The 25,666-nt window shown below is 46.8% G+C and overlaps 1 protein-coding gene and 1 long non-coding RNA gene across 6 annotated transcripts in view; one reads left to right on the forward strand and one right to left on the reverse strand.

Annotated features, from left to right (window-relative positions):
• The window catches only part of ADAMTS9 (ADAM metallopeptidase with thrombospondin type 1 motif 9), an 86,933-nt gene that overhangs the window by 17,883 nt on the left and 43,384 nt on the right, over positions 1-25,666 (reverse strand). For 4 of the 5 annotated variants that reach the window (XR_007509293.1, XM_049826541.1, XM_049826544.1 and 1 more), the window contains 8 exons: positions 25,435-25,554; positions 23,530-23,634; positions 23,217-23,384; positions 22,737-23,021; positions 21,923-22,084; positions 21,142-21,318; positions 7,189-7,356; positions 1,801-1,974 (listed from right to left, as the gene is read on the reverse strand). Coding sequence is in view for 4 of the 5 variants with exons in the window: in XM_049826541.1 (XP_049682498.1) it covers positions 1,801-1,974; positions 7,189-7,356; positions 21,142-21,318; positions 21,923-22,084; positions 22,737-23,021; positions 23,217-23,384; positions 23,530-23,634; positions 25,435-25,554 (1,359 nt within the window). In the remaining variant the exon portion in view is untranslated. The remainder of the gene's footprint in view (positions 1-1,800; positions 1,975-7,188; positions 7,357-21,141; positions 21,319-21,922; positions 22,085-22,736; positions 23,022-23,216; positions 23,385-23,529; positions 23,635-25,434; positions 25,555-25,666) is intronic. The other variant, XM_049826542.1, reaches the window with a different exon arrangement.
• LOC126049707 (uncharacterized) lies at positions 1,881-9,282 on the forward strand. Its single transcript, XR_007509294.1, has 3 exons — positions 1,881-1,993; positions 7,961-8,068; positions 9,234-9,282. It is a non-coding gene; the product is annotated as an uncharacterized LOC126049707 (long non-coding RNA).

Here is a 25,666-nt window from a genome sequence, read left to right on the forward strand (position 1 = left end):
ATAGGATTACAAACCCAACTTCCCAGCACTGCCAAGACCAAGGCAATGAAGCTAAACTTGTTTGTGTCATCCCCGACAGGCTGAGGTACCGTGGGCAGAGGGATATTAGATAATGTCTGCAGACTGGGATGCTCCATGCAGTAACGAGGCAAGAAGGAGCTTACGGGGAAGGCAAGACGAGAGGAACACACACTGCCTTAACCTTGAATTTCTTCTTGCTGCAGCGGAAAAGTTGCGCACCCTCTGAGGTGCTTTTCCCATCCTCCCCCTTTTTGTTCTTTCTTTTTTTTTACTGACACAATAAAGGCAGGCTCTGGATGTGTCTGCGAACACCAAGACTTTGAGGAGGAACCCGGCGGTGCCTCCCCATCTTTTGACACCGGAGCAGGAGGACCTGTTTTGCATTTACACCAGGGGCTCAGCAGGGGAAGGGACCTCAACGAATTTTGTCCCCCTTCAAGACCTCCCTGGGCCACGCAGGAGCAATATAAAAGGAGCCTGTGTGCCAATGAAAGCCGGGCCCCTGTTTGATTAATATTTCTCCTACTGCCCGGCATTGATCACTGCAAGCGTCAGGGTGACCAGGATCAGGCCCTGGCCATGCACCTCCAGAGTCGGTGAGACCTTTGCTGTTCAAAGTGTTCAGGATTGAGCCCCTGATGCCCTGCCACTGGAGCCAGCAATGGTTTGGGGTTCTTCTGCCCCTCTCCATCCCCTGCATCCCCACAGCGGGCAATCCTCTTCTCCCTATGTGACGAGGACATCCCCTCCGTAGGAGCGATGGCCTCTTCTGCACGCCGGCTGTGTGACGCTGGAGTCAGCTCCAGCGCCTTTCCCATTTCCAAGGCTGGCAGTCCCTGCACCGCAGGGAAGAGCCTGGGACAGCAGGGCAGGGATGGAGGAGAACTGGGGCAGGATTTAGCCAGGGATGGCTAAGAATGGAATGAAACCAGAATGAAAACAATCATTTTGGTGCCTGGTCTGAACTCTCTCTGCCCAAACCTGTTGAGCAATCGAAGCCTGCCAAGTCACCCTGCGGGCAGCCCAAGGGAGAGCTCCTCCTGGACCCCTTCCTCCTGCCCACGGTCCCCTTGTCCTCCTGCCACCCACCACCCTCCTGCCCACCCATCACCCACACCGCAGGCGAGTCGGAGTTTCTCCCTGAACCACCGGAGCAGCAGCTTTATCTCCTGCTCCAGCCTAAGGGGCTGGTTTTGCTGGGGACCGATCCCCATCACTCAGAAAAGCACCGTCTCCCGTGGGAGACCTTATCTCAGCTCTGCTCACGGTTTGGCAAAAAGCACGGAGCGGGAGCTTGGCAAAAGGAGAGAGCTGTCAGAAGGAACCGGGGTAATGGGGCAGGAAAGCGGGAATTACCAATGTTCCCCAATTCCTTCAAACCCACAGGCACGGGGGTCACTGCCAGAGCAGCGTGGCAGGGCTCAGCCTCTGGGAACAGACCCAAATCCGCCCTACCCAAAACCTGCTCAATATTTGCGTAGGTCCCGGCCAAACAAGGGCAGCACGAAGCAATAAATTAACCCTACGGCGGTATTTCTCAGCTCCCCCCTTCCAGCCAGCACGCATGAGCATTTCCTCTGCCTTTTTTTTTTTTTTTTTTTTTTGGCAAGCCTGGGTTGCAACCCCAAAAGCACAGCCCTCCAGCACCCATATCCAGCCTCGGTGGTCCCGTGTCCCCCCCGCCCCCTCCCTCCATCTCCAGCATCATCCCACGCCGCACGCTCGAGAGCACAAGCGACGTGACCCTGGGGAAAGGGCGAAGGGGGGGACCCCGCTTACCGCTTGCCATTCGCCGGCTGCCCAGCGGTGCGTGGGACACTCGGGGAGGTGACAGTCCCGCTGCGGAGGGGGCCGGCCGGCCGGGTCACACTCTGCCTCCTCGGTTGCCTTCGGGGTACCGCTGTGGCAGCGCACGGTGCGGCGCTGGACGCCCTGGCCGCAGGACACCGAGCACTAGAGGAAGGGACAAAAGGTGAGCGGCCGTCCCCGTCGCGGCCATCGCGGTAAGTTCCCGGGGTTCGCCTCAACGGCTGCGACAGCAACGCTCTAACGCCGGCGCTTAAACTTCCAGGGGAGGCTTTTCGTCGCACGAGGGAAAAAAATTTTGCGAGGGCAGAGCAGACAGGCTGAAATCCCTGCTCCGCTGGAGCCAGCGGGAATTTTTGCTGTTGGCTTCAGGGAGGTGAGGATTTCCCAGATGGGATTTTTATTGCAAAACTTTCTGGAGATAGAAGCACTGCTAAATCCTTGCAACACACCAGAGGTGGCAAGGCTCTGCATAGGACTTCTCGGGTGCTTGGCTCAAAAAAGTAATAGTTCAAAATATATCAAATGCCACAAGTGTCACTAGAATGGACTTCAGTGAAAAGCAAACTTGAATTATATAGAAGAAAGTCTGGAGCAATAGAGAGGTAAAGGTATGATACAGCTGGGATTGCTTTCAGCATGCATCTAAACGTGCACATGCACACAAGCCAGGGCATACTGTTAGTTTGTGAGAATAAATGTCATCTTTAAATTAACTGCATTTCACATTTCCTTTGTTATACAGCGGGCACGTTTCTCCGTGCTCCTAGGCACAGCAAGAAAAGCCTGAATTTCTCTGTTTCTCAGGCATCTTCAAATTATTATCTACACTACAATGCTTTTAACAGCTTGTTTTTTCTTTCACGCAACATTTCTTATTGTTGTGGCTGCTCAGTGTAATAAGTTTAGCAGTACTTAATGTCCCTCTGGCATGGATTCTTCCTTGCTAGATCTTAAAGTATATGATACAGACTTGGAATAAAAAGAATTTGCGTTTATAGAAGAAAGCCTGTAAAAATCAAAAGTTTGCATTTAAAACACAACTATTATGAGTAGCCTTTTGCTGAATTAACAATTAATATAAGCAACCTTAGTTAATACATCAGGAACTAAGAAAACAAGTTTACTGCCTATTATTGCAATACTCATAAAAGCAAGCCTTCTTAAGGCAGGGAATTAAGGGGCGCCTAACGGGGAAGCAATTCTCTCTTCTGCAGAGTATTCCTCCATAATGCTCCGTTTGCTTTACTACCCAAATGCCCCATAAAGCCAAGGGGACCAAAGAAAAGCTGACTGTCAATATTCACCTGCCTTCAGATATTTGTAAGGGGGTGGGAGTATTTTTGTGTAACTTTTGAAAGTAGCAGAGAGATTTCTGTCACCGGTGATGCAAATGGTTCCCATATGCTGCGCTGCCTCCCTGTGATTAACGGCGCTGTTTGTCCTACGCATTCCGTAGGGGACAGTTAAACTGAATAATGGCCACAAACTTGGAGAAACATATATACCGGGATGCATACCATGCTCTAAAACGCCTTTTGGTTTGCATTTATCACCCTCCTAAAAAGCACACGCCCGGGTATGTTACGATAAGGGAGCGCAAGTCACGCCGTGGCTCTGTCACGGGGGGCTGTGCTGTGTGTGACACCCAGGCAGAGCAGATTTGGGAAGAGGGAGGTTGGTCCCCGGCTGTGCAGGGCAAAGCACGGCACTGGGCAAAGCCGTAGGCTCATTTCACCGCGTGCCTGGGTGAAATTTTGCCCCCGCGTAAGCCCGTGAGGATAAACGCTGCGCCCCGATGGAATGGGCGGCAGGACTTGCAGTGGGGGAGCGAGCCGCCCCAGGACCCCAGGTCAGGGCTGCTGTGTCCCGGACCATCCCTTGGAAGAGATTTGAACCCCCTTCCTGCAAGAGAGCAAGCAAGCAAAGAGCTTTCCCTGGGGCTAACTGCAAGAGTGCACGTAGGGGAGGCTTTTCTTGGCTGAACAAGCTTCCTAAGTGCACTTGGGGGCCAGACATGCAGGGCAGCCGCAGTGCAATCCGGCCACAGCACAGGAGGAAGAAATACCGGCGTGGCCCCGACCCGAAAAGACGAAGCTGCAGGTGAGCCCAGCCCTGGGAGCACAGGAGGGCTGCGGTGGGGCTGGCCCGGCCGCAGCGGAGTATCGCTGCTGCCAGAGCACGGGGTCCTGATGAGGAGGGGGCGACGGCTGCGCCCGGCTCGGGCACAAGTTGGTGGGTTGGGGTCACGGGAGTTTTCGCGGGGGATTGAGGCATCTCCTTCTGCGGGGTGCTTGCTCCCGCTGCCTGTGCTGCAGCATCAGTATTGCTGTGGCTCTGGCTCGATTTATGGCTGGCTTCAAAAGAACGCCATTATGCCCCGTTACAGAGGCAAGAGAAGGTGGGTTTTAACACCATTTCCATCCTGGCTATTTTAATCCAGAATACTGGTCAGCCAACCTGTGTCTACCTTGGGGAATACAGCTGGCTGAGGCTGCCAGAAGATATTCAGTTTAGGGGCAGCCAACTATTGCTGTACTTATATATTCCCCTACGGGATGCCACGAGCCAGGCAGCCTGTTTGTCTTTTCAATGGAGTCTGTACGTTTTCCCAGGAGTGCTCCTTTCTCCACTGAGAAAGTCCATCACCAAACTGCCGAGTGCCAGCGCGGCTATAGGGAAGCTCTACCTGTGTTTTTAGACAGGGCTGGATTTCAGCCTGTAGCTGAAATATGTAAATACCAGACAGCAGAATAAATATTGGTATTTTTGCTAAGTGAAAGGTAAATGACCATAATTGATACCGCTTAGGAGATGCAAACACATTAAATCTGGTATTTCAGCGCAGACCCAAGCACCTTTAAAACTTGGCAAAAAAAGCCTTTTGTCTTCCCTTCTGATTATTACGGATATATTAAACATGCTTTGCTACAGGAAAGTGGATTCATAACAATCTAGAAAAGAAATAACCCAGCCTCTGAATACAAAACATCCAGAGAGAAAAAACCTGGGAGCAGAGCACCAGCTTAGCCAACTGCTGACTGGGATTCATCTTTAACCATTCCTCTACCTTTTTTTTTAATCCTGATTTTTTGAATCATTCCTTTTCCCAGAAGGAAGGAAGGAAGGAAGGAAGGAAAGAAGGAAAGAAAGAAAACGCCTAAAGGTACACACAACAGGTCTTGCGCATATATTGCAACAAGGAAGATGCACTTCTACGGGAAAACCTTGCCTTATTTCTCACGCAGACTTTTGCTGGTTTACCCAGGACAAAAGGCGGCCAGCTCACAGCAGTTTAGCTTTGGGATTATCTTTCAGAGGCAATTAGACCTTCAGAAAGCTTTTTTTGATAGTATCTAAGTGCAAACTGATCACGGCTCCTATTTTCAGCAGTGGCACCGGTGATGGGGAAGGTGACACGGAGTTTCCGTGCCCATTTAGATCCTGATCTACCGGGTATTCAGAATGCCAAACCCCTGCCTGTTTCATAGCCTTTATGAGAAGTTCAGCACCTAAATCTACCTCGGCTCTAAGGCATTAAATCTTTTGCACAGCTGTGCCAGCCCTGCACACATCTCACAGGGACGGCCAAGGCTGGTGCTCCAAACTTCTGACAGCCCCAACTCTTCATCTGTCGCAGGCAAAGAAACGCTGTCAGCACAAGTGAGGAGCTGGACACAAGGAAGCCACGTCAGAGCATTTCATCTGGCTTTAAAAAGCCCAGTTTGATATTGCAGAATGAGTGTTTCTACTCCTTTATTTTTTCCCCAAGCAAGATACCGGCTGGCTGAGCACCTACAGCATCAGGGACACGGGCTGAGGAGCTACCCCTGGAAATGCCTGCCTTATCATTAGCATACAAATATTCCTTAATTGCCTAGTCACGAGAGATTGCCTCAGGCCATAAATCACCTCATCCTCCTATTAACTTGAGTTTCTTTCTCCACTTGCATAAAATTAACTCTGATCATGCAGTGGAATGTTGGAAATTTTAAAACACTTCTATCAATTAACATCAGTGTATTTTAATGCAATCGACAGACCATTACATTATTATGTTTACAATTATTAGCTGTAAAAAATTGCTTTCAGGAACAGTCACTTTAAATAAGATGCAAATCAGATATGACAAGACTATCTAATGGCCTCGTGTTTCTTTTCAGTCTAGCTTCTGTATAAAATTGAGGTTTCGGTCCTGCAGGTAATACAGGTAATCATAGCTACTTAATTTCCAATACGGGAGCAGTACCGTGCATTTCACAGGGTTATGCAGGGCTACCTGGGTGCTCCCAGACATGCCTTGGGTAAAGGACCCAGACCTCAGTAACTGAACTTCCATGGTGAATGCACACTTAGTCCTTTACACACGTAATGGCAAAGACTCCTATCCTATGAATATAAAGGCAAGCATTAAAAAAAAATACAAGGCTGAAAACAATCATAGAACTTCAATGGATTTATTGTCTTTTTTAATAATCGGCATTAAACAACAGAATGCTGTTCTAGTCCTAACATTTGCGTGTGTGCCTGTAGCAGCGTTAACGGTTTATCTTTCAGGGAACTTGCATACAGTGAGAACTGGTGTTTTGTACCTTAATTTGGAAGACAGACCACAAGAGAACACGATGTTTTACAAGTTAACAGTTCATTTAGTCTGGGATTTTCAATAATTCTGCTGATTAGCACCCTAACGAGGTAGAGGGGAGAGCGAGGTTCACAAACAAAAATGTGATGCAGCAGATTCAAGGGGATGACAAAGACATTATTTTCAGGAAAACAAGGATTCAAGGTATGCTTTCAGCAAACAAGATGCTTAGTAACTTCAAGCACTTTCACACTTCCAGCAGCCTCTGCTCTATGCATCAGTGTCTGACTTTTTAATGAAGCAAAATCAAGTGATGAGCTTGTTAAGAAACAAAAGGTAGTGAAAAGCATTTTTAATGAACAGCTTTGATTATTCTTTAGGCTTTCCCAGGAAGCTGATAATAAAATTAGTTTCAGATTTCTCAAAACTAAGGAAGATTTTGCTTGGGATGTGACATTTAAATAATAATGATATTAAAAACACGAATAAAGAGTAGATTCTCTTTAATATTATATACTGATGCCTCTTCTAGCAGAAACTTAAAATTTACAAGGAATTTGCTTTCAGATAGACACTAAAAGCAAGTTGCCATGTTTTCAGCTGCTGCTCCACTCCTGTCCATGAAGCTACGCTGTTTTACACCACCTGAGGATCTGGCCCAAAACTTTTACCCGTGAAAAATTCAAGAGGACAGAAGTGATGGGAAAACCAGCTTCCAACCAATTCGACAGAGGAAGAATATCAAAGGGTGCAGAAGGGTACACAACACGTCTCACCTGTCCCCAATCTCCTGCTTTCCACTTCGGACATCTGCCCCCTCTGCATTTCTTTTGCACATTGGGCTTAGCAAGGTGCTTGCAATAATCTTCTTCTACATGCCTCCCTTCCTTTGACAAACAGTACACACTGCGGTGCTTTTGGCCCCTTCCACAGGAGACAGAACACTGTAAATATAAAGTAACAACAGATCAGCTTTCACACAGGGCCATCTACACGGTTATACACAGGCCGTGGCTACCCAGGGCATTTTCTTTTAACTGGACCAAAAAAGCGCATCCCCAGGTCCCCGGCACCCTACACAAAGCTGGAGGGGATACGGAAGGGCAGAACTGAACCACTGGAAATGCTTCCATTTGCACTTAATATTGCATGATATTCTTGGTCAAAGCCCCCCCAAATGCCAGCATCAAATTAAAGAAAGCAGCTGACATTCAGCAGGGATAACAGGCTGGATTCCTGGCATTGCTCCAGTGGTTTCAAAGAAGCAGAGTCATCTTACAGGGATCAAGAGAGGAGCCCTCAGTATCTACTTCGAAGAACTTGAAAGGAACCATTTCCATTTACCTAGGCACAAAGGGAGGTCAAATGTTGGTAAATCAGGAGAGTAAAGTGTGATATACACCTTTACAGAGGGAAATAACCGCACAAAGGACAAGGCAGAAGAGAAAAATGCAGACTTTCCACGTCCTTTGTATTAAAGCTCCTGTTTGCTTTACCAGTGTAGACTGATTTAGTTTTTTGTTTTGTTTTTTTTTTAATACTAAACAGACTGAAACCAGGACATGCTCATCCTTAAGATTTATGCATTTTGAAAACAACTCAGAAGGTGGCAAGAAGGCAGAGCCCGAAGAATCAAAGCAAAAAGCAGATCAGCAGGTATGTTAGCTGTAAGCTTTGTAGCGAAGCAACTAATTTCAACCTCCCTCTGCAGGTTCACTGAACTTTTTCAAACGTGACCACTTCTGGCATGCAAACCCCAAGCAACTTCACTTTGATTTCAGATTAGTCTCCTCCAAAAGACTTAGGAATCAAAGGGGTCTGGAATCGCGACAAGAATTTAATATGACAGTTTCGTGTAGAACAAGCCTCTTACTCAGCATGATGCACCCAGAGACTCAGCTTCAATTTCTTCATTACATGTTATGCAAGTCATTACATGCTATGTCACAAGCATCCTGGTTTAATCCTTGAAAACAAACACCCTGGTTCAACCATCTCTCAATATAAAATGTTCTGCTTTCTTTTCAGAATGCAGCAAACATGCAGAGGTGAGGCTTCTTCCTTCATTTCGGAGCCACCCCATCAGTATATTTCCTAAGAAATAAATTACAGCCCAAGCTCTTCCCAGTCTATGAAAACATTTCAAACCTAAAAAACTACAATTTATATATGTAGCAATTCTGGAAGATCCATTAGAATAGAAATCGGCATATGCATTGACAGCTGTGCTTATTTTAAATTACAGCACTACTTCCAACTCATTCTGTCCCTATTGTGTTAAGAGGTACACAAAGAACCAGCGAGAGAGCAGTAATATGCTCCGAAATAGAAAAGTTCAGACCAAGGTGGAGAGAATTGGATGTAACTCCTAAGATCAGACGTTGCTGCTTAAAAGCTTGCATAAGCAGTGTTCTGAAAAAGGCTGTTTTCCTGCTGCAAGACCTTTACAGATTGACAAAAGGTAGCTGAGTCCCTTGTGATCAAGAGGGTTTAAGGGCCGTTAATGATGCTCCTGGAGAGGCAGGGAAGCCAGACGAGCCTGCAGCAGGGCTGGCCGCCTCTTGAATTTTCCTGAGCCCCGCTCCAATTTCAAGATAGGCCAAAAACCCCAGCAAGGAACATTCAACTTTGCACTGAGAAACAGAGGAAATGCTGTCCCTTGTTCTAAAATCAGACTTTCACGAGTTACCCAGATTCATAAACTTCACTTTTTTTCTTTAATATCAATAGGAAAAAGATTGAGTTAATGTTATCCTATTTTTATAAGCTTTCAAATTTCATCAGAAGCTCATTTTTTCATTCTTTCTATGTCTCTCCCTAGGCAATGAACGTCAGCAGCAAGAAGGAATGTCAAATCCTACCAAACCCAGCTGTAAGCTTCTAATACTTTCATCCATTTACTGTCTTTGGACTAAATGCCAACACCAATGCTTTAGCGAAAATTCAAGTGCTTTTCCGTAAGCACTCTCCATGCAGGTTGATGCCACTTTACTGTGACAGCCAAAGCTAAAGAGTAAATTCACTGACTTGATCAGCGCTCTCTCTTGCCCCACATCCCAAGCCGGTACAGCCTTGCACATCTCTCCAATTTAAAAAATACATTGGATCCGCTAGTTATTCTAAAGGAAGAATACCCACGTTGTGCAACAACACAAGCACGTTTCTGGGGACCTGAAGTTGGTCGATAAATATTTGATCTCATAAATAATATGGTGCTAATAATTTCCAAAATTATTATCCCCCTTCTACAAATTCCTTAACTTTGGCATGGAGCCCGATTCTGACATTTATCTTGCCAGCCCATGATGAAACAACAAGACTGCATGCATACCTTGGTGCACTCAGAGATTGAGGCATAATTTGCCTAATTTTGTTAATACTTAAATGTAATTCCCAAGATGCTGGAATTAACGATTTCTATGTCTGTCTTCAATATAAATCAAAGTTAGGCTGCTGTGCATTTTTAGATATAAACCACCCGTTTGCTTTCATGTTCATGTGAGTTATGATCTCATTTGCACTGACACAGAAGAGGTTGCATAATCTAATGTAACCAAGTATCAGAGACCGAAAATTCCTTTGCAATGAGTCTACTTCATAACTGCCTTCTAATTCCTCTCAGGTATTTCCAACTTTCATTTGGTACGTAGATTTTAAGCATATGTGAGCCACATGCAGCAAATAATTTAATAGTGGGCTTCATCTCAATGCCATATGACTTAGGGAAGCAATACACCTAGCTACTGCCATCAGCCTCATCATTTATTTCAGACCCAGGAGAAACGTTGCATTTCATTAGCAGGACTCTTCATCGCTGCAAATGCTGCCGCCTGCTTATGGTATCTAAAAATACGAGTACCACAGTGAGGTAAGCTTTGACCTTGCCTTCCTTAAAACATTTAAATATCACAGACAAAACCACTCCTTTCATATTTCTCTTTTTTTTTCTTCTAAATTTCTTTCCTATCCCCCATCCCCATAGAGAATACTTCCAAGTACTGGGGATGGACAGGTGGGTCTCTGTGGAATAGCAGCCTCATCCAAGGCTCTTTGCAGTCAACAGAAAGACTTCTACTGGTTTTAATTGCCTCTGGATCCAGCCCTGAAGTAGTAGCCAAGGTACTGTATTGACTTTTTACACTAACCAGCTTCCTAGAGTCGAGGATCATGCGCCCTTGGGCATGTCCATGATCAACCTGCCTCTGCCTCCACTCAAATGTGGGAAAACGTTGCTCTGAAATGCTGTTTCTAGCCTGTGATTGAGGCACGGCAGCAAACAGCACCCCTGGGTGAACCCAGGAGGACAGCCAGGCACGGAGGATGGTGCGAAAACATGTTGTGTTGTTTCTTAAATAACCCAGGATGATTGTGGCACATAAAATAATAGAGAAATACTATTTCAAAAAATCAGCTATAGCCATCACACTAAAGGCTCTTGTAACCCTTCCTCTTGTTATAACCTTTATTATCTCCTAAAACCACTGCAGTCACACCTAGTGCTTTACATGGAGAATAAGAACAACAGGACTTTCCTAAAAGCATTAGGATCAAAGCATTTGAGCACAGATTTAATGGTTTTATGTTTATTGCATGATTAGTTTTGTTAACATGCCAAGAAGCGGGGATTGGCATGCTGCTGATTTTTTTCAAATAAAACTGCCTAGTTTAACTACACGCAAGAAAAAAGTTTAAATAAATACGACAAGAATATTTCCACAACTGTTTCCAGAAAGGTCAGAACACGATGCTAAATCTCTCCTGCAATGCATCACTCTGCTCTAGCGCAGTGGCAAGCTTGTGTTTTTGTTTCCACAAAAATTTGTTTTCTGTTTCAGAGTTCAGGAATGATGAAGATCATTCTGTTTTACCAACTACGTGCAAATTGTTTTAAACTAACCCTTGCTGCGTTTCCTATTCTGACTTTTTGGAAGATGACTGGACATCTTGTTCATTAAGACCTTGGTAAAATAGAAAGGCTGCTACTTGATTCGCTGGGCTGGTAGCAGGGAAAAACCCCAGAATATGAACCCCAAAAGCTCTTAAAAATTTGTACAAAATTTCTGGCTGGTTGGGCCCAGGTTCTGACCCTTCTGTGGGAGACTGTGCCCTGCTCTTCTGCACTGGGAGCTCATGCTGCCAGGCTGGGAGCGAGGTCTGTCTGGCACCAAAATGACTCAACAGCCCTGGGCACAAATGAGCAAATCTTGGTGAAGAGGCAGCACAGAGAAGTCAAGAAGAAAGGGAGCTGCTCCGCTTCCCCTTAACTTTGTGCATTGAAAGGGCAGCTTAACACGGGGCAGAAAAGCAAACCACCAGAAAGAACCTGGGCACATTCTCTCCCCAAAGTGCAAAGTTTCAGAAAATGCTGTCAGACCACTTTTCCAGGCCCCCCATGCATCTGCGGACGATCTGGGAGGTATTTGAGATAATGAATGCAAGCTGCGGTGATCACCAAATGAATTCCCAAAGATAGGTATGCTCTGATAGCTCACCAAGGGCAGGGCTGGGGGCTGGGAAGAATTAGACTAAAAATGTCTAAAAATGGCAGGTTCTGCCAGGAGCAACTTTTTGGAGGAAATTAAAATCAAGCCTTGTAGGTTTAGCTTTCTACACATTAAGGATTATATGGAAAGTAAGCGCTCGTAAGTAAGCCCTCGTTCATCCTTCCCAACAATCTGAGCTGAAACATGTGCTGGATGAAATAAAGCAGAAAAATGACAGAGCCTTACAATGCTTTACATCCCCTTTCCGTGGGGGGCTCTGCTCCTGGATGTCAGCAAAGTTCTCCAGCTACGAGAAGAGCCCAACCATGTATCCTCATAGTAACATCGCAGCATCCTTATAGTCTACATCAGCTCTTACTATAACTTACACTGCTGCTATCAGATGCTGAAATCACAGCGCTGTGATTTCTGTAGCTCTGAAGTCTCTCGAGCACAAGGGACATCAGAAGACACACCACCGAGGAAAGCCTGGATCGTTACTTGCCAGCTGAAACTTCACTAGAAGTCTTAAAATGCCTGGGCCTTTGTGAATTATCCAGCAACAGAGGCTCTGTGGCATCCAAACTAACTTAATTAGCCTCACAACAGCAAGGTATCTCTTAGCAGGTAACTCTCCTGGCTTCAGCAAGACAAGCAACAAGGCTTAAACCAAGGGCGCAGCTCCATGCTATGGTATCTCCAGTGGCTGCGGCACTTTAGGAGATAATTAGGAAATATTTGTTGCCGCTTCAAAATCCTGTTCCTTTCACTGATCTGTTTTAGCGCGGTCTCACACCCGGCTGCATCGGCACGGTGAGAAGTCCACGCCTGTGGGGTGGGAACACAGAGCGCGGGGCAGGATTCACCCAGCCAGGCTTTCCTTTCCTGCAAAACTGTAAGAGGGAGCCATACCTTAATGCGCACGGCTGCTAGGAGTGTGTGGTCATGGTGATTTTAGCTGGTACAAGGCCAGAAAATATATCTGATTTTTGTACCTTTGAAAGGGAAGAGTGTTCTCTACATTCAAGGGAGGGCAACTGGACCAGAGACCTGAGCAAAACACACCAAAGCATTGCACTGCAGTTTAAAAGAGGCTTTAGAGACACTTAATCCGTGCTGACTCCCCAGAGAAATGGGAGGATTGAAAAAAAGACGTGAACATTAGGGATTTTGGAGTATAGTCCAAGTATGTTGGTGAGCATTGCCCGGAACCCCTGTGGAAACGTCCCAAGGAGCCCTCGCGGAGTCGGAGGGCAGCCCTTGGTGTGCCCAAGAGCAGGCTTTGCCCCACTGTCCCCAGGGACATTCCTCGCCCCAGGCACTGGCGGAGAGAGAACATCCATGCTGGCTCAGTGCTTGTGGGGTCTCCGTCCTCCAGCTGCGCTGCTCAGCTCTGCAGCAGAGGCACAGATTTTCCCAAGTGATTATTTGCCAAAGGGAGAAATAAAACAATTCACTAAACCTTCACCTTCCTCCTGCCAAACCAAGCTGCAGGGACTGGTGAGTGATCTCAGATGATGTCTCATAACAGGTTAAAAAAAAAAATGGGGGGGGAAGACAATTTCTCAAAGAAAAGGGTCCAGCTTGATGTCTTACTGCAGCAGAGGGAAGAATCTGGTGTGTCTGGAGCCCATTCCTCCAGCAGCACAGATTGCCCAGAGGAAAGGATGCTCTTGCGCTCTTTAACACCTGCAAGATTTAAGGGCCTGAGCTCTGAAATCAATACAGTAATTTCCCTGAGCTGGGAAACCTCACAAGATACATGGGAGAAAAGCAGGTAACTGCAGCAGTTGGAGAAGCCACGCACCTCCTCTTCTACAGCATCCACCTAGTAAGTGGCACCTTCTCCCCCCCTTTCACTTGCCCTGTTGTCACATCCCATACAAAGGCTTCCCCAGGTACAGAAATCAGCAGGGCTCAGAACACACAAAGCTGCCTTAAAATCTATGTCCCTGCCCCGCTCCACGCTATTTAACTTGAACAACAAACAAGCAAAAGCCCCTAGATAGCCACTGGCAGGTCGCTCCAGGGAGGGAGGCGTTAGATGGCATTTCCTCAAATTAGGAGAAGATGTGTGAGCTACCCAAGGACGCCGGTATAATGGAATGTGGAAGGCACTGATGAAGCCTATTTTCCATGCTGTGGCACTTTTAGGAGAGTAGCAATTGGAGCAGCAAGCAGCCTAGGCTAACTGACTCTTCATATTTTTAGTGAACGGTTGTATTATAATGCCATTTAGAAGTCCCAATCAAAAACAAGACTTCTCCATGTCGGATGGAGTGAAACACAAAGTAAAGAGCTTGCAAAGGAACGTCAGCCCTATTTCACAGACATGCATCGCACCAGGAGTTTGCAGGAGTGTTGGGAGGTTTCCTGCTCCCAGGTTTTATAAAGAAAAATCTCAGATTAATGCACTAGGGATCAAATACTGTCAGCCTGCATATGGTCTTGGGCATCAGACAGATATTCATCCATGCTGCTGGCTCACTCGCCTCCCATGTGAGCTAGTAAAAATTAAAACACGAATAGAGCATTAAGTGCCTTTGGAACAAGACTGACTACATCATTTTTCCTTAATGACTTCACAAATCACTCACCAGGAAAGTTAGAAACACAGTAAATGTCCTTGTGCTTAGTGTCCCCATCATCACGCATCCTTGTTTCTAAATGCTACAATGCCTAGGATCTGAGCAACAGCAATTATTGCAGTTTGGGGTATGCAGTGTGAATCTGGAGTATGGGCTTCTAGAAATGCATGCAGACTTCCGAACGCCCAGCTCAGGGATCTGCTTGAAGATGCTGAACTTCACAGCTCATCCCTGAAAGCGTGTCACTGCTCTAATGCGTCTCCTGCAGTCTAATGCATATTTCAATTACTGCACTCAAAGCCAGCGCTTTGGGAGACAAATATTCCCAGCAATTGCCCTCTTACTTATTGCTTTATTTCTCCCGGGTGCGTGAGTGTGCGCATGTGTGCCTGTATAGGAGGTCTGCAGACTTTATGAAGCCAACAGCCGTGGATGGGCCACCCATGACTCAAAAACTGAAGCCAGTCCCACCACTTGTACTAATTCAGGCCAGCCGTGCACAGCCTAGAGAATGACCATCTCATTGAGAAATTGTGTAAGAGGGGAGGTGTAAAAAGGCAACCGTGGAAGGCACACCAAATGCAGCCAAACAGCTGCTGTACTTCTCTGGGAGGAGAAAGGTAAGTATTTTACAGTAAGTTCGGACAGAAGCACGGGTTGGACCATGCACGGTAAGAAACATCAGTGAGTACTAATAGAGTTACCTGCTCCAAGTGGGAAGGTGCAGTGAGGAACTTGGGAAAGATGCATCATCTGGGAGTAGGGGGAAGAGAAGAGTGTCTACATACAAGAAAATAACCTTCCTGAGTCTAACCACTAGTCCAGCTCACATCTGTCCTGGCAGCAGCAATAGAAGAGGCTATCAAAGGAGAGCAGACGAGACTGGCCATTCTCTGCAGCTCATTACCCTGCTACTTCCCAGGGAATTAGGGAGGTTAGAGGGGACACTGCTGCCCAGTCCTTTTACTTCTCCATCAGACTAAAAGACACTAGATTTAACCACCAGGTCAGATCACAACGGGTGCAAAGACTAACAGGTTCCTGCAAGGGAGGAGCGTGGATTGCAAAAGCTGAGCATTAAGTTGCAGGAGATCAGTCCTGCGAGGAGTCGATCCAGGAAAGCACTTAAGTGCAGGCTCAGCGTTAAGCACATGGTGCCACAGGATGGTCCCTCACCTGCGGCGTAGCAGACGGGCTTCGACGGTTGTTATCCTGCTCTTGGAGCATCAACACTAGCAAACAGGAGACAGCAGAACGAATAGCAAAAGTATACCTATACAGTTCTCCGTATTTAAGGAGAAACAAAAGTAGCAATGAAAGACGGTGATGATAAGCAAACAACAAAAATGGAAAGGAAAATAAAAATCAGAGATTTTAGACTAGCGAGAGAGGAGTAAAGTGATGTTCCTCTACCAGACAGCTGGGTACCGCTGGCTTCATGCACCTGTAACCAGCTTGGAGCCACCAGCTGTGGCTCTAAGCCTCGGCAGGGACGGTGGGTACTGAGCTGAGGAAAGAGCTGCAGGAGCATCCATCGCTGCTGCCCCAGAGGAGCAACAGGCTGAAACTCTTCAAACAAAAACCCCAACTGCATTTACCCTCTGCGATGAGCTCTGAGAAGGGCACGAGGCAGCGAATATGTGGATGGTAAGACGGCTGGCACGGCTCTGCCCTCCCCAGCTGTCACGCAGGGATGTGCAGTTTTGGAGGGAGGCTGAAGCTGGGCACTGGCGGTGGGATGCTCTGGACTGGTGACACACAGCAGGGAGTACAGGGGAGGGCTGAAATGGGTCTGCTTTGTCTTTTTTAACAGAAGCAAAGAGGTCTGCACTGTCAAAGGCCTTTTTCTGACCGGGGAACCAAAGCAGACAACTACTTGCCTTTCACCAGCACACCGACTGGGAATCCCTGGGGTCAGGCAGTCTGACTGATCCTAAAAGGGAGACAGCCAGGAACCCAAGGGACAGCAGCCTTGGTGGGCCAGCCTAAGCGTCCAGTAAACAGCTCTGAGAGGGAGACAGCTTCAGACAGATAGCTGGGGATATGCGTAGGCTACCAAGTCCTCGTTTTGGTCTGGATCAGCTTTATTCAATCTTCACCAAGGCATCTATTTCTACCTGTTTTTCTAAAGCCACCCAGTGCATCCCTCTGCCTGGGTTATGGGTGCTGGGACCGTACGCGCAGCCTTCCTCTGCTGCGGCAACATTTGTCCTTCCCCCACAGGCTCTCGGGGTAGGGTTGGTTCTATTAGTTTTCCGATAATACCTGGCACTACAGAGAAATACAGACTTGCTGTCGCAGTCTCAGAGCCTAAACCATCATCGTATGAATGAAGGACAGAAAAAGCAGCGTGAATCACTGAGTGACTGGAGAGTTCAGCGTGCCTATCAGTTCATCTTCAAGGGTGGCTTTGTTATTGCAAAACATGTGTAAGGAATCATGCAGCAGCTCAGTAATGCTGCTGTCACAGCAAATTCACTTTCTGCAGAAGAGAGTAAGAGAACAGCAGAGTTATAAACACTTGCAACCAAATCTGCCCCTGGTTATCACTTCTGCCTTAGCGAGAGCTGACATCCTGCCTGCTAAGAATGTTACCAGAACAACGACGTGGAGAATATTGCTGTTGAACAGTCTATTTTCAGCCAGCGTTGTGGGCAAGGTATTTTGTAAACAACGTGTTGGGGCTTTGACAGAATGAAATACAAATAACCTGAACTTTCCACTGACACCAGTTCTAAGATTAAAACTCCTGAGTGCCGGCTCCCTGAGACAGACGTTGGCCAGGTAGCCCTCCTGCTTCCCACCGAGCCCAGAGCCCCTTCGCTGCTACCCACGTCCCTGCGTGCAGCCGAAGAGCCCTGCAAAGCCGCCAATGCCACCAGCTTCCAGCTAAAGGGATACAGCGATGGGTGTCCTAACCCAGACCTGAATTCACGTTGATAGTAACAGAGTTTGGAGCTTAGCCAGCTAATATTCTAATTATTTTATGCCAAGCTTCCAATTCTTCATTGCTAGATCAAAGGGCCCTCAAAGATTAAGATACCAGCATTTCTGTCTATTCAATAAGGAGGTGGGGAGCACAGACCGCCGTTTTGCAGGCACTAAGAGCTACACAACCACTGCATTAGCAGCTAGAACTTTTGATACCCAAAAGTGATAAGTACTTGACAAGGCAGATTACTTTTAAGATTATAATACTTTCCGGGAAAAACCAACCAACCAAAAAATCCCCAAACCCACCTGCTCATTTTCCACAAATCAAAGTCAAATAATTACTGTCCCAGTGCCGCGAAGCTCAAATGACTCACCCGACTGAACCAGGATAGGGTGCTGTGAGATATAATTGTTTTACCTTATCTGTGCTCATTTCCTAACTTGGAAAGAATGAGAAGCCCATGACAAGTTAATTCAGCATTATTCATAAATTGTATCAGGATACAGTTGGATATTATGGTAAACTCCAAATTTCACAGAGATCATTGCAAGGAGCAGATCTGCTCCGAGAGAAGTGGATTCAGCCTCAGGTTTTAAGTGAAGCGATGGGCAATACTCCCTGTGAATATCTCCCTCGTTCTGGAGAACATGGTGAGATTTCCTCTCGGTATTCGAGAGCACGTATGGAGATCTGTGTTCATACCATAAGGCATTCAGGGAAGAAAACACACTCTCTGTATCCTGGTGACAGTCTCTGCATGTTTTCTAAAGCATTATTTTAATAAAAAGGTCAGGTCTATCACACGGCGTACAATTCCGCAGTGTTCAAATACATGTTCTTAAATAAGCACGGAAATAAAAGTGTCACCTCCTCTTAGTCCTCTTTGAACATACATTATAACGACAAGGCATCTCACCAGTCTCCTGTTATAAAATTATCATTTACATACAGAATCTGTTTATTCATTTAATTATGTCTTTAAAACCTGGATTTAACCAGCCAGATAAAATCACTTGTTTACTGTATAAAATCCCAGTGGAATTTCGCCTGAGGACTGTGGGTTGGACTCTTCAGACTCTCTCTGCTTTAACTTGTATGTATTTTATAGTACTAATTTCACTGAAACTCGAGTAAAGCTAAGCCAATCAGATGCTTGCAAGAAATCAGTTATCCAAACTTCGTCATTCATATGCTTTTAACTGTGTTTGTTTAATTATTGAAAATGACAGTTTCTGCTGGAGAACAAACCAATGAGTCAAGAGATGGAACATTGCAGTACCGTTTCAGAAAGTTTAGTAGAAGTTACCAAAACTAAGTATATGATCTTAATTTAGCGAAAGACTCAAGAAATCATTATACAAATTCATTTATGATTACATTCTACTTGTCTTTAATTTTCACTGTTCAACATTAACATTAAACATTGTAAATGTATGCAATATTTATATAAAATTAAATAACAATATTGGAAAAATAAATACACTTTTACATAAATACATAAATCCATACTGCTGAAAAGTTTCAGCTAATACTATACTCTTGTTTCAAAAGTGACCAAAAAAATATGGTAGTGACACTCCATCCCAACAGATGAAGTATGTACAGCTACAGAATGATGTTTGCAACCAATGACAGAGCTAAAGCAAATCCAGGCGATACCACACTAAAGAAAAAAAGTCTGGACGTTACTACCTACAGTAGTAGCACGAGGTAGACATACATGTGGAGTATTTTGCAGGAGGGACATGAAGCCCTGTTGACCCCATAGATACAATTCAGTCTTCAAACAGCTCTGGGGTCCCCTACATCAGAGCCAAAGGACACCTTGGTAATAAGACTTAAAAAAAATAATAAATCAAGTCACTTTGTGGCAACGACCGGGGCTCAGCTCTGCAGCCCCGTCACCCATGGAGGAGATGCCGCAGGCAGGATAGGATGCCCCTGCCTTCTGCCTGTTTGCCCCACATCCCACCCGCTCCCAGGAGACTGAGCAGGGACAACCCACCAAGGTTAATACAACTTAGTAGAGTCAAGGGTATTTTTCCTGGGCGGAAAAAATCCAACCACCCAACCCGAACCCAAAATACAGGACTGCACCCTGCATTTCCAACAAAGAGGAGCAGACGCAGCCCTGGAGCCTGATCCTGAATAGCTGTGAAGAGGCTGAACGCTGAGCGACACCAAAATGCAACACAACTCTGTCCCACCTTTGGTTCTTGCAAATGGTCCAGCACAGGTAACAAAGGTTGGCAGCAACTCCCAGCCGGTAATTCTGCGGGGAAGCCACCGCACGCGTTGCTAGCTCTGCTTAGCTCACCTCGCTCATTTTTAGCACCAACTATATCAACGTACAAGTGATCCATTAGCACCTCAAATGAAATATTTCATATCACTGTCCCTTGTACTGGTGAAGCACCGTATAAACACCAGTTCAGCAGTTTTATGGCTATTGCATAACTCACTGAGGTACGATAAAAATATTGAGGAGCGTTACTGAAGGCATCCACGTTACTGAAAGCACCCGCAGAAACGAGAGTGCGCTTACGTTTTAGCAAGACGACTTTTCAAACCGTGACAATTAAGGAAGTTCAATGCATTACAAACAGGCCTCTTTTTTTCTTTTCCTATAAAGTGCTTTTGAGTCAGATTAAATTTTTTTTTTTTTTTTTTTTAAATCTTCTTCAAATACTTTTATAACAAAATACACAATAAAGGTTGACATTTGTTTGAAGGCCACTCCAAAACCGGCAGGTCCGTGGTTTCCAGCGCGCCAGAAGTGCCCCAGGCAGCGCTCGCCTTGGCGCGCCGGGAGCAGAAGGTGCTGCTCTGGGCAGGGAGGATTTCAAAGCTGCGGGACCCAAAATAGCATCCCAGCCCTGCGGCTCAGGGCTGCTCTGCCCTCACAAGAGCATCTCTGTAGCAGACTCCTCCAGCGGCAAAGGAGCAGTGTAAGGCACCTCTGCTCCAAACGCTATTTTGTTATGAGAAAACTCCCAGGGCTTTAAGCCTTCCACCACCTTGCTGATCCCTTACTGACTTAACAACATTTAAGAGCGGCAGCTGGAGATCAGGCCAGACAATAACTCTCCAGAACGAGAGAGATGCACGAGAACAGCTTACAGGTGCTTTTGCACGGTACAGCACGCTCTAGTAGATATACACAGGAACAGAAATAGAGCACGGGTGTGAATACACACCTGTTTCTATATAGCTGTGTGTGGGGGCAGGTAGGGACACGCACACACATCTATACACACTTGTACATGCTTGGGAGTTGATGCGATTTAGTACACGTTTTCCCCCGTCATCTTGCTTTTGGCAGAGAACACGCAACTGGTAAGCCAGTAGGTGCACAGTGCAGTATTACCTTTAAGTATCAGAACAATTTAACTTCATGGAAATGTACTGCTTAAATGCCAGGTTTAAATCCATATGCAAAGAACTCAGTCAGAACCAAGACTCATAATGCACAGCGCTCGCACAGTGTAATAAAATGGACAAAGGTGGCTACTTAGCAGAAAGTGCCTTTTAAATTAAAGGACTTGAGCTCCCCTAATGTAAGCCCTTCCTGAACAGATGTTATTCTGAATATATTGTCAATAATCCTCATTAAGTGCAGTTTTAAGACACGAAGCATTAGCACCTTGGTTTGAAGCAAATTAAATCTGTTGTTACGGGATATCCACAAAACGGTTCACAAAGAGAAAGAGTTTATGGTCGTACCGAGCTCCAAGGACCAGCGCTCCAGGCAGCATCTCTAGGACAGTCTTGCACATTGCACTGCTCTCTGTCCGGCGGCTTGTCAAGGATTTCACAGCTCAGATCCGTAAACCTTTCTCCGTTAGGGCGCTGGCAAACCACCAGCCGTGTCCTTGTCCCTGCCCCGCATGGCTTCGTGCACTGGAAGTCAGCAGAGGACAGAGCAATGACCGTCTGGGCAGCAAAAATACTGCCAACCGGTTGCTCGAAGCACTAGTGCCTCTCGAGACCCGACGGCTGTTTCTGTTCCCAACCAACCCACTCCGGCCAAATCCCCCCCCCAGTGCTGCATGAGCCTCAGATGGGGCATCAGCTCCTTCAGCTTCTCTCTTCCCAAAGCTGTTCATGCTGCTCCACAATGATATTGCCAGACCCAACGTGATACTGGAGGTTTATGTCTCTAATTATTAATCTCAGATGAATTTTCAGAAGGGAGCAGTGTTTTTTATTAAAGAAAAAGGGCTTTCAGTTAAACTAGACTTCTCTTAAAAAGACAAAAAAACCCCCCACCTCTCGATTTTTGTAGAATTTGCTTTTGCCTGGGAAGAAAATTTTCCCATCACAAACAGAAAGGAAAACGCCACCAAGCAGTTGCTAGGGTTCACTCATTTATCAGAGGCTGCCTTACATGCTCCAATCTTTCTAATAAATGCCACTGCCATATCCCCCTCTTCTCCCATTTTTCAGCTACCCGCTAATGAAAGCCTTCCCTGGGCAGGGAGCCCAGGATGAATGGTGCACTCACCTCTCCCCAGTTGCCATAAGCCCACTGAGGACAGGGGCCAGATTCGCACGATCTCTGCTCCATGGGTTTGCTTTTCTCATCGCAGTTATTTGCGGTGTATCCGTTTTCATCTTGGCACACCACGACCCGCCGCTGGAACCCACCCGCACACGTGCTAGAGCACTGGAAGACACAATTGCCCGCGGCTTCGTTGAGTCCAGGAATAATTTTGCATTCCCAGCTCCTTCCCAGTGCCTTGAACCGTGGGAATGCACCACTAGAAATTTAATACAGCTAACAGGCATTATTAACTTCAAAACCCAGCTATTACTAATGGCAGTGCAATGACTTAGGTGCTGACTAAGCAAAGAAAATAAACAGGAGCCTAGTTTTAAGCAGGTGAGTAATCCCCACTGCCTTTAACGAATGCAGTGTTTGACATCCCATTTGCGCTTAATTTCCTTTAGGGACTTCAGTGATAAAGCACTGCAAACTGGTTGGGGTGAGAGGAGCTGGCATTAAGGCTCTGCTGTGCTTTGGCAACAGCTCCACACAGCTGTAGATGTCCCGGGAGACGGCCAAGAAGCAGAGGTTGGCCTTTGCCTCATGGAAAATGATGCCATCAGCTTTCTGCCTAGAGAACCTTGGAGGTACGAGGGGCGAGAGGCTGAGAAGCGACGCCTGCGCCCTACTGCAACACTTGCTCGTGTGAACGGACAGCAGGGAGACGGATCTCTCTTTTCCCTGCGTGGTGACTTTAAGAAAAGCCTGGATTAGCCCAGGAAAAAGAAAAAAACCACCCAAACCCCAGCAATAAGAAAGTCAGAGCACTTACAGCACCCCAGGGGCCAATCCTCCACTGATTGCCTCCCGGTACATGCGCACGGTTTCGGTTTGGGCTGCCTCCAGGGTGCAGTTTCAGGCGATGATCCGGATAGAGGAAAGGGTGGATGGGCCTGCCGTAGTCGTGGCTGTTTGGATGACAAGGAGACATGGAGCAGTCTTGCTCGGTGGCAGGGAGGTCGTCTGGATCGCACTCACTCCTATCCACCAGCTGGTCACTGTAATTGATGCAGATCACTTGTCGCGTTGCCTTACCTTGACCACAAGTCACCGAGCACTGCATTACAGTGGGAAAAGGAGACACAGTCACATTTCCAGCTTTGAAAATCAGACAGACAGCTATTGCTAATAATGAACAGCAGAAAACCTTAAACTCCCCACTTAGAAAAGGGCAAGTGTGACAGATTAACGAAACCCATTTCCAGCAATGAGGTCTATAAGGCTCTCCTGCAAGAGACAGCGTGATGCTTACAGAGCTCCACTCCAAGGGCTTCCACTGCCCGCACGGCGTCACGGTGCACATTTCTGTGGCTGACGGCTTTGGGAGGTGGAAACAAGCCGACTCGTCGGCCACCGAGCCCTGGTCATCCCGACAGCTGACGTATCTCATCCGGGTACCCTTCCCACATGTTGCAGAACACTAGGGAAGAGCAACAAGCACTCCGCTAGAAAGTTTCCTGACATATGTTACAAGGGCTTTAGAATGAAAAGTTGGTCAAGTGCACTTAAAAATATCACGTGGTCTACTGTAAAATAATCCTGAAAGTATTATGACACACGCTTACCGGTGTCCAGGATCCAAATCTCCACTGTGTCCTGTGAATGCCTGATATGGATCTCTTGGTTTCGGGACTATTTGGATGGGGAGGACACGCTGCTATTTCACAGTCCTGTACACGAAATACATGAGGGAAAAGAGGGAAATAAAGAATTTGCAGATGTTGCAGTTAAACCACCTCCTCTTCAATTAATTATGAAGAACACGCAACGTCCTGAAAATCTGTGACCTGCATGCTTGCACGTTGGCAGGCTTTCTCCTTGCGTCCTCTTGGCAAATCAGCAAAACTTGGTATCGATACCCTGAGGGCTTCATATGCAGAACCCTCAGTGGACTTTTGACTTATGAGGAACTCTACAAAAGGGATTCCCATAACCATGTGCCATCTCCATGCATTAAAACCAGATGTTTTTGAGGCAAAATATGAAAAGTTCATTATGAGAGCTCTGGTATGAGCACACATCTGCAAAGCAGCAACTTCATCTCCCTTCAAAGCTCGCTTCCTTCAGCACAAGGCCTGCAGCCCACTTAATAAAGGTTATGCTGCTGAGCTGATTGCAGCCCCTTGATTCCCTGCAGCTCACCAGACCACCTATATCCACGTGCTGATCTTCACCACACAGTAAGTATGCAAGGTTTTGGGGACAGGCATGTCATTCTGCTCAGCCTTGGTACGGTGCCTAACAGGAGGGCTCTGGTCCTGTCTGGACCTCCTGGGAGGTCTGGCGACAGAAGTGATGAATAGCCATGACTTTCCTCCATGAGCCTACAAGTAGTCATTGCCAAAAATGAAATTAATACTGATCGTCACTGCGAGGGAAAAGAGCGGCTCTTGACAGATGGCAGAAATGATTTCCGCATTGCTATGATTTTACTTACATTGGAGACGTGCGTGCCAAATGATGGCTGATGACAAGCGGGTTTGTTACCCCTTCACTATAGTGCAATTGATCTCCATACATGGGAAAAACAGCCCTCTCTAAATGTTGTGGCCTTAGTTAAACTCTGTGAAGTCATGCAAGACTGAAGCTGGGCAGGGCATCAGCACTACGACTCTCCTAGATGACAGACAGATGGTAACGTTCCGTTTTATTCAGCTCCTTCAGACACCCTGGACACGTCTTCTGCTTGAAATGGGAATTTACACCTTTGCTTCCAAGTACCAGCGAACACAGCATGGAAAGCGTCTTCAGCACGTTTGCAAAGGGTGTGCAACGTTTCTCAATTTATCCGGCCAGGGGGTATGCATCTGGAACTGTAGCTGGCACGTACACTATATCGGCACGTGCAGCAGACAAGAAACGATGGCCCCTAGCTGTCATTTGTACCACACAGCAACGGTCCTGCAGCCAAGGGAGCCCAGACTGCAGCCAGGCACCCCAGGCCCCACGCAAGTCTGCTGTGTCCAGACCCCAGCCTCTGGGGCAAGTAAATACTGTGCCATCTTATCCTTCTGGTCTCTGGTTGTCCTACCATGTTCATCTAGGGCTGCTTCTTTAGCTCACGAGCTCGTAGAGACCAGCGTTAGCTCTGAATCTGGACAGCCCCTCGCACATCCCGTCCTATGACTAGAGCTCCACGGATAAAAACCATAAGCAAAGGTAATCTTTACCCCACGAAGTCTTGATGCCCTCATAACAAGCCACCCGTTGCCTTTTTGGCAATCTGCTGCTTCAGAGTGTAAGGTTAACCACATGGAGAGGCTCGGGATGGGAACTCCCGCAATACAGCTTCTCTGTCCCACCTCTACCAAAACAGGGTGCTGTGCTGCACCTTTCCAACAGCCATACAGACGACCAAGACACTGCATTCAGGACAAACCTTTGCTGCAGCAAGTCATCCCCTGAAGCTGCAGCCTGGATGCCTCCGTACGCACGCTGGCAAAAGATGGAGACGGGACGGCAAGATTTACCTGGGTGTCTGTCGGCCTGGTTGCAGCGTTACACTCGTTATCATCCACCACTGACACGTAGGTGCCCACGACACACTTCACCGCTCTCATCTGGTAGCCTTGGCCACAAGTCATCGTGCACTGGGAGGGGACAGACGGGAAAAAGAAGTGCTGGGTCTGAGTAGCTGCTTCGGTTAGAAAGTATTAATCAGCCCAGCCTGTGTTTAGGCATGTAGCATGAGCAGCAAAAATA

This window comes from Accipiter gentilis, chromosome 23 (assembly GCF_929443795.1).
Source record: "Accipiter gentilis chromosome 23, bAccGen1.1, whole genome shotgun sequence".
Taxonomy (NCBI): Eukaryota; Metazoa; Chordata; class Aves; order Accipitriformes; family Accipitridae; genus Astur; species Astur gentilis.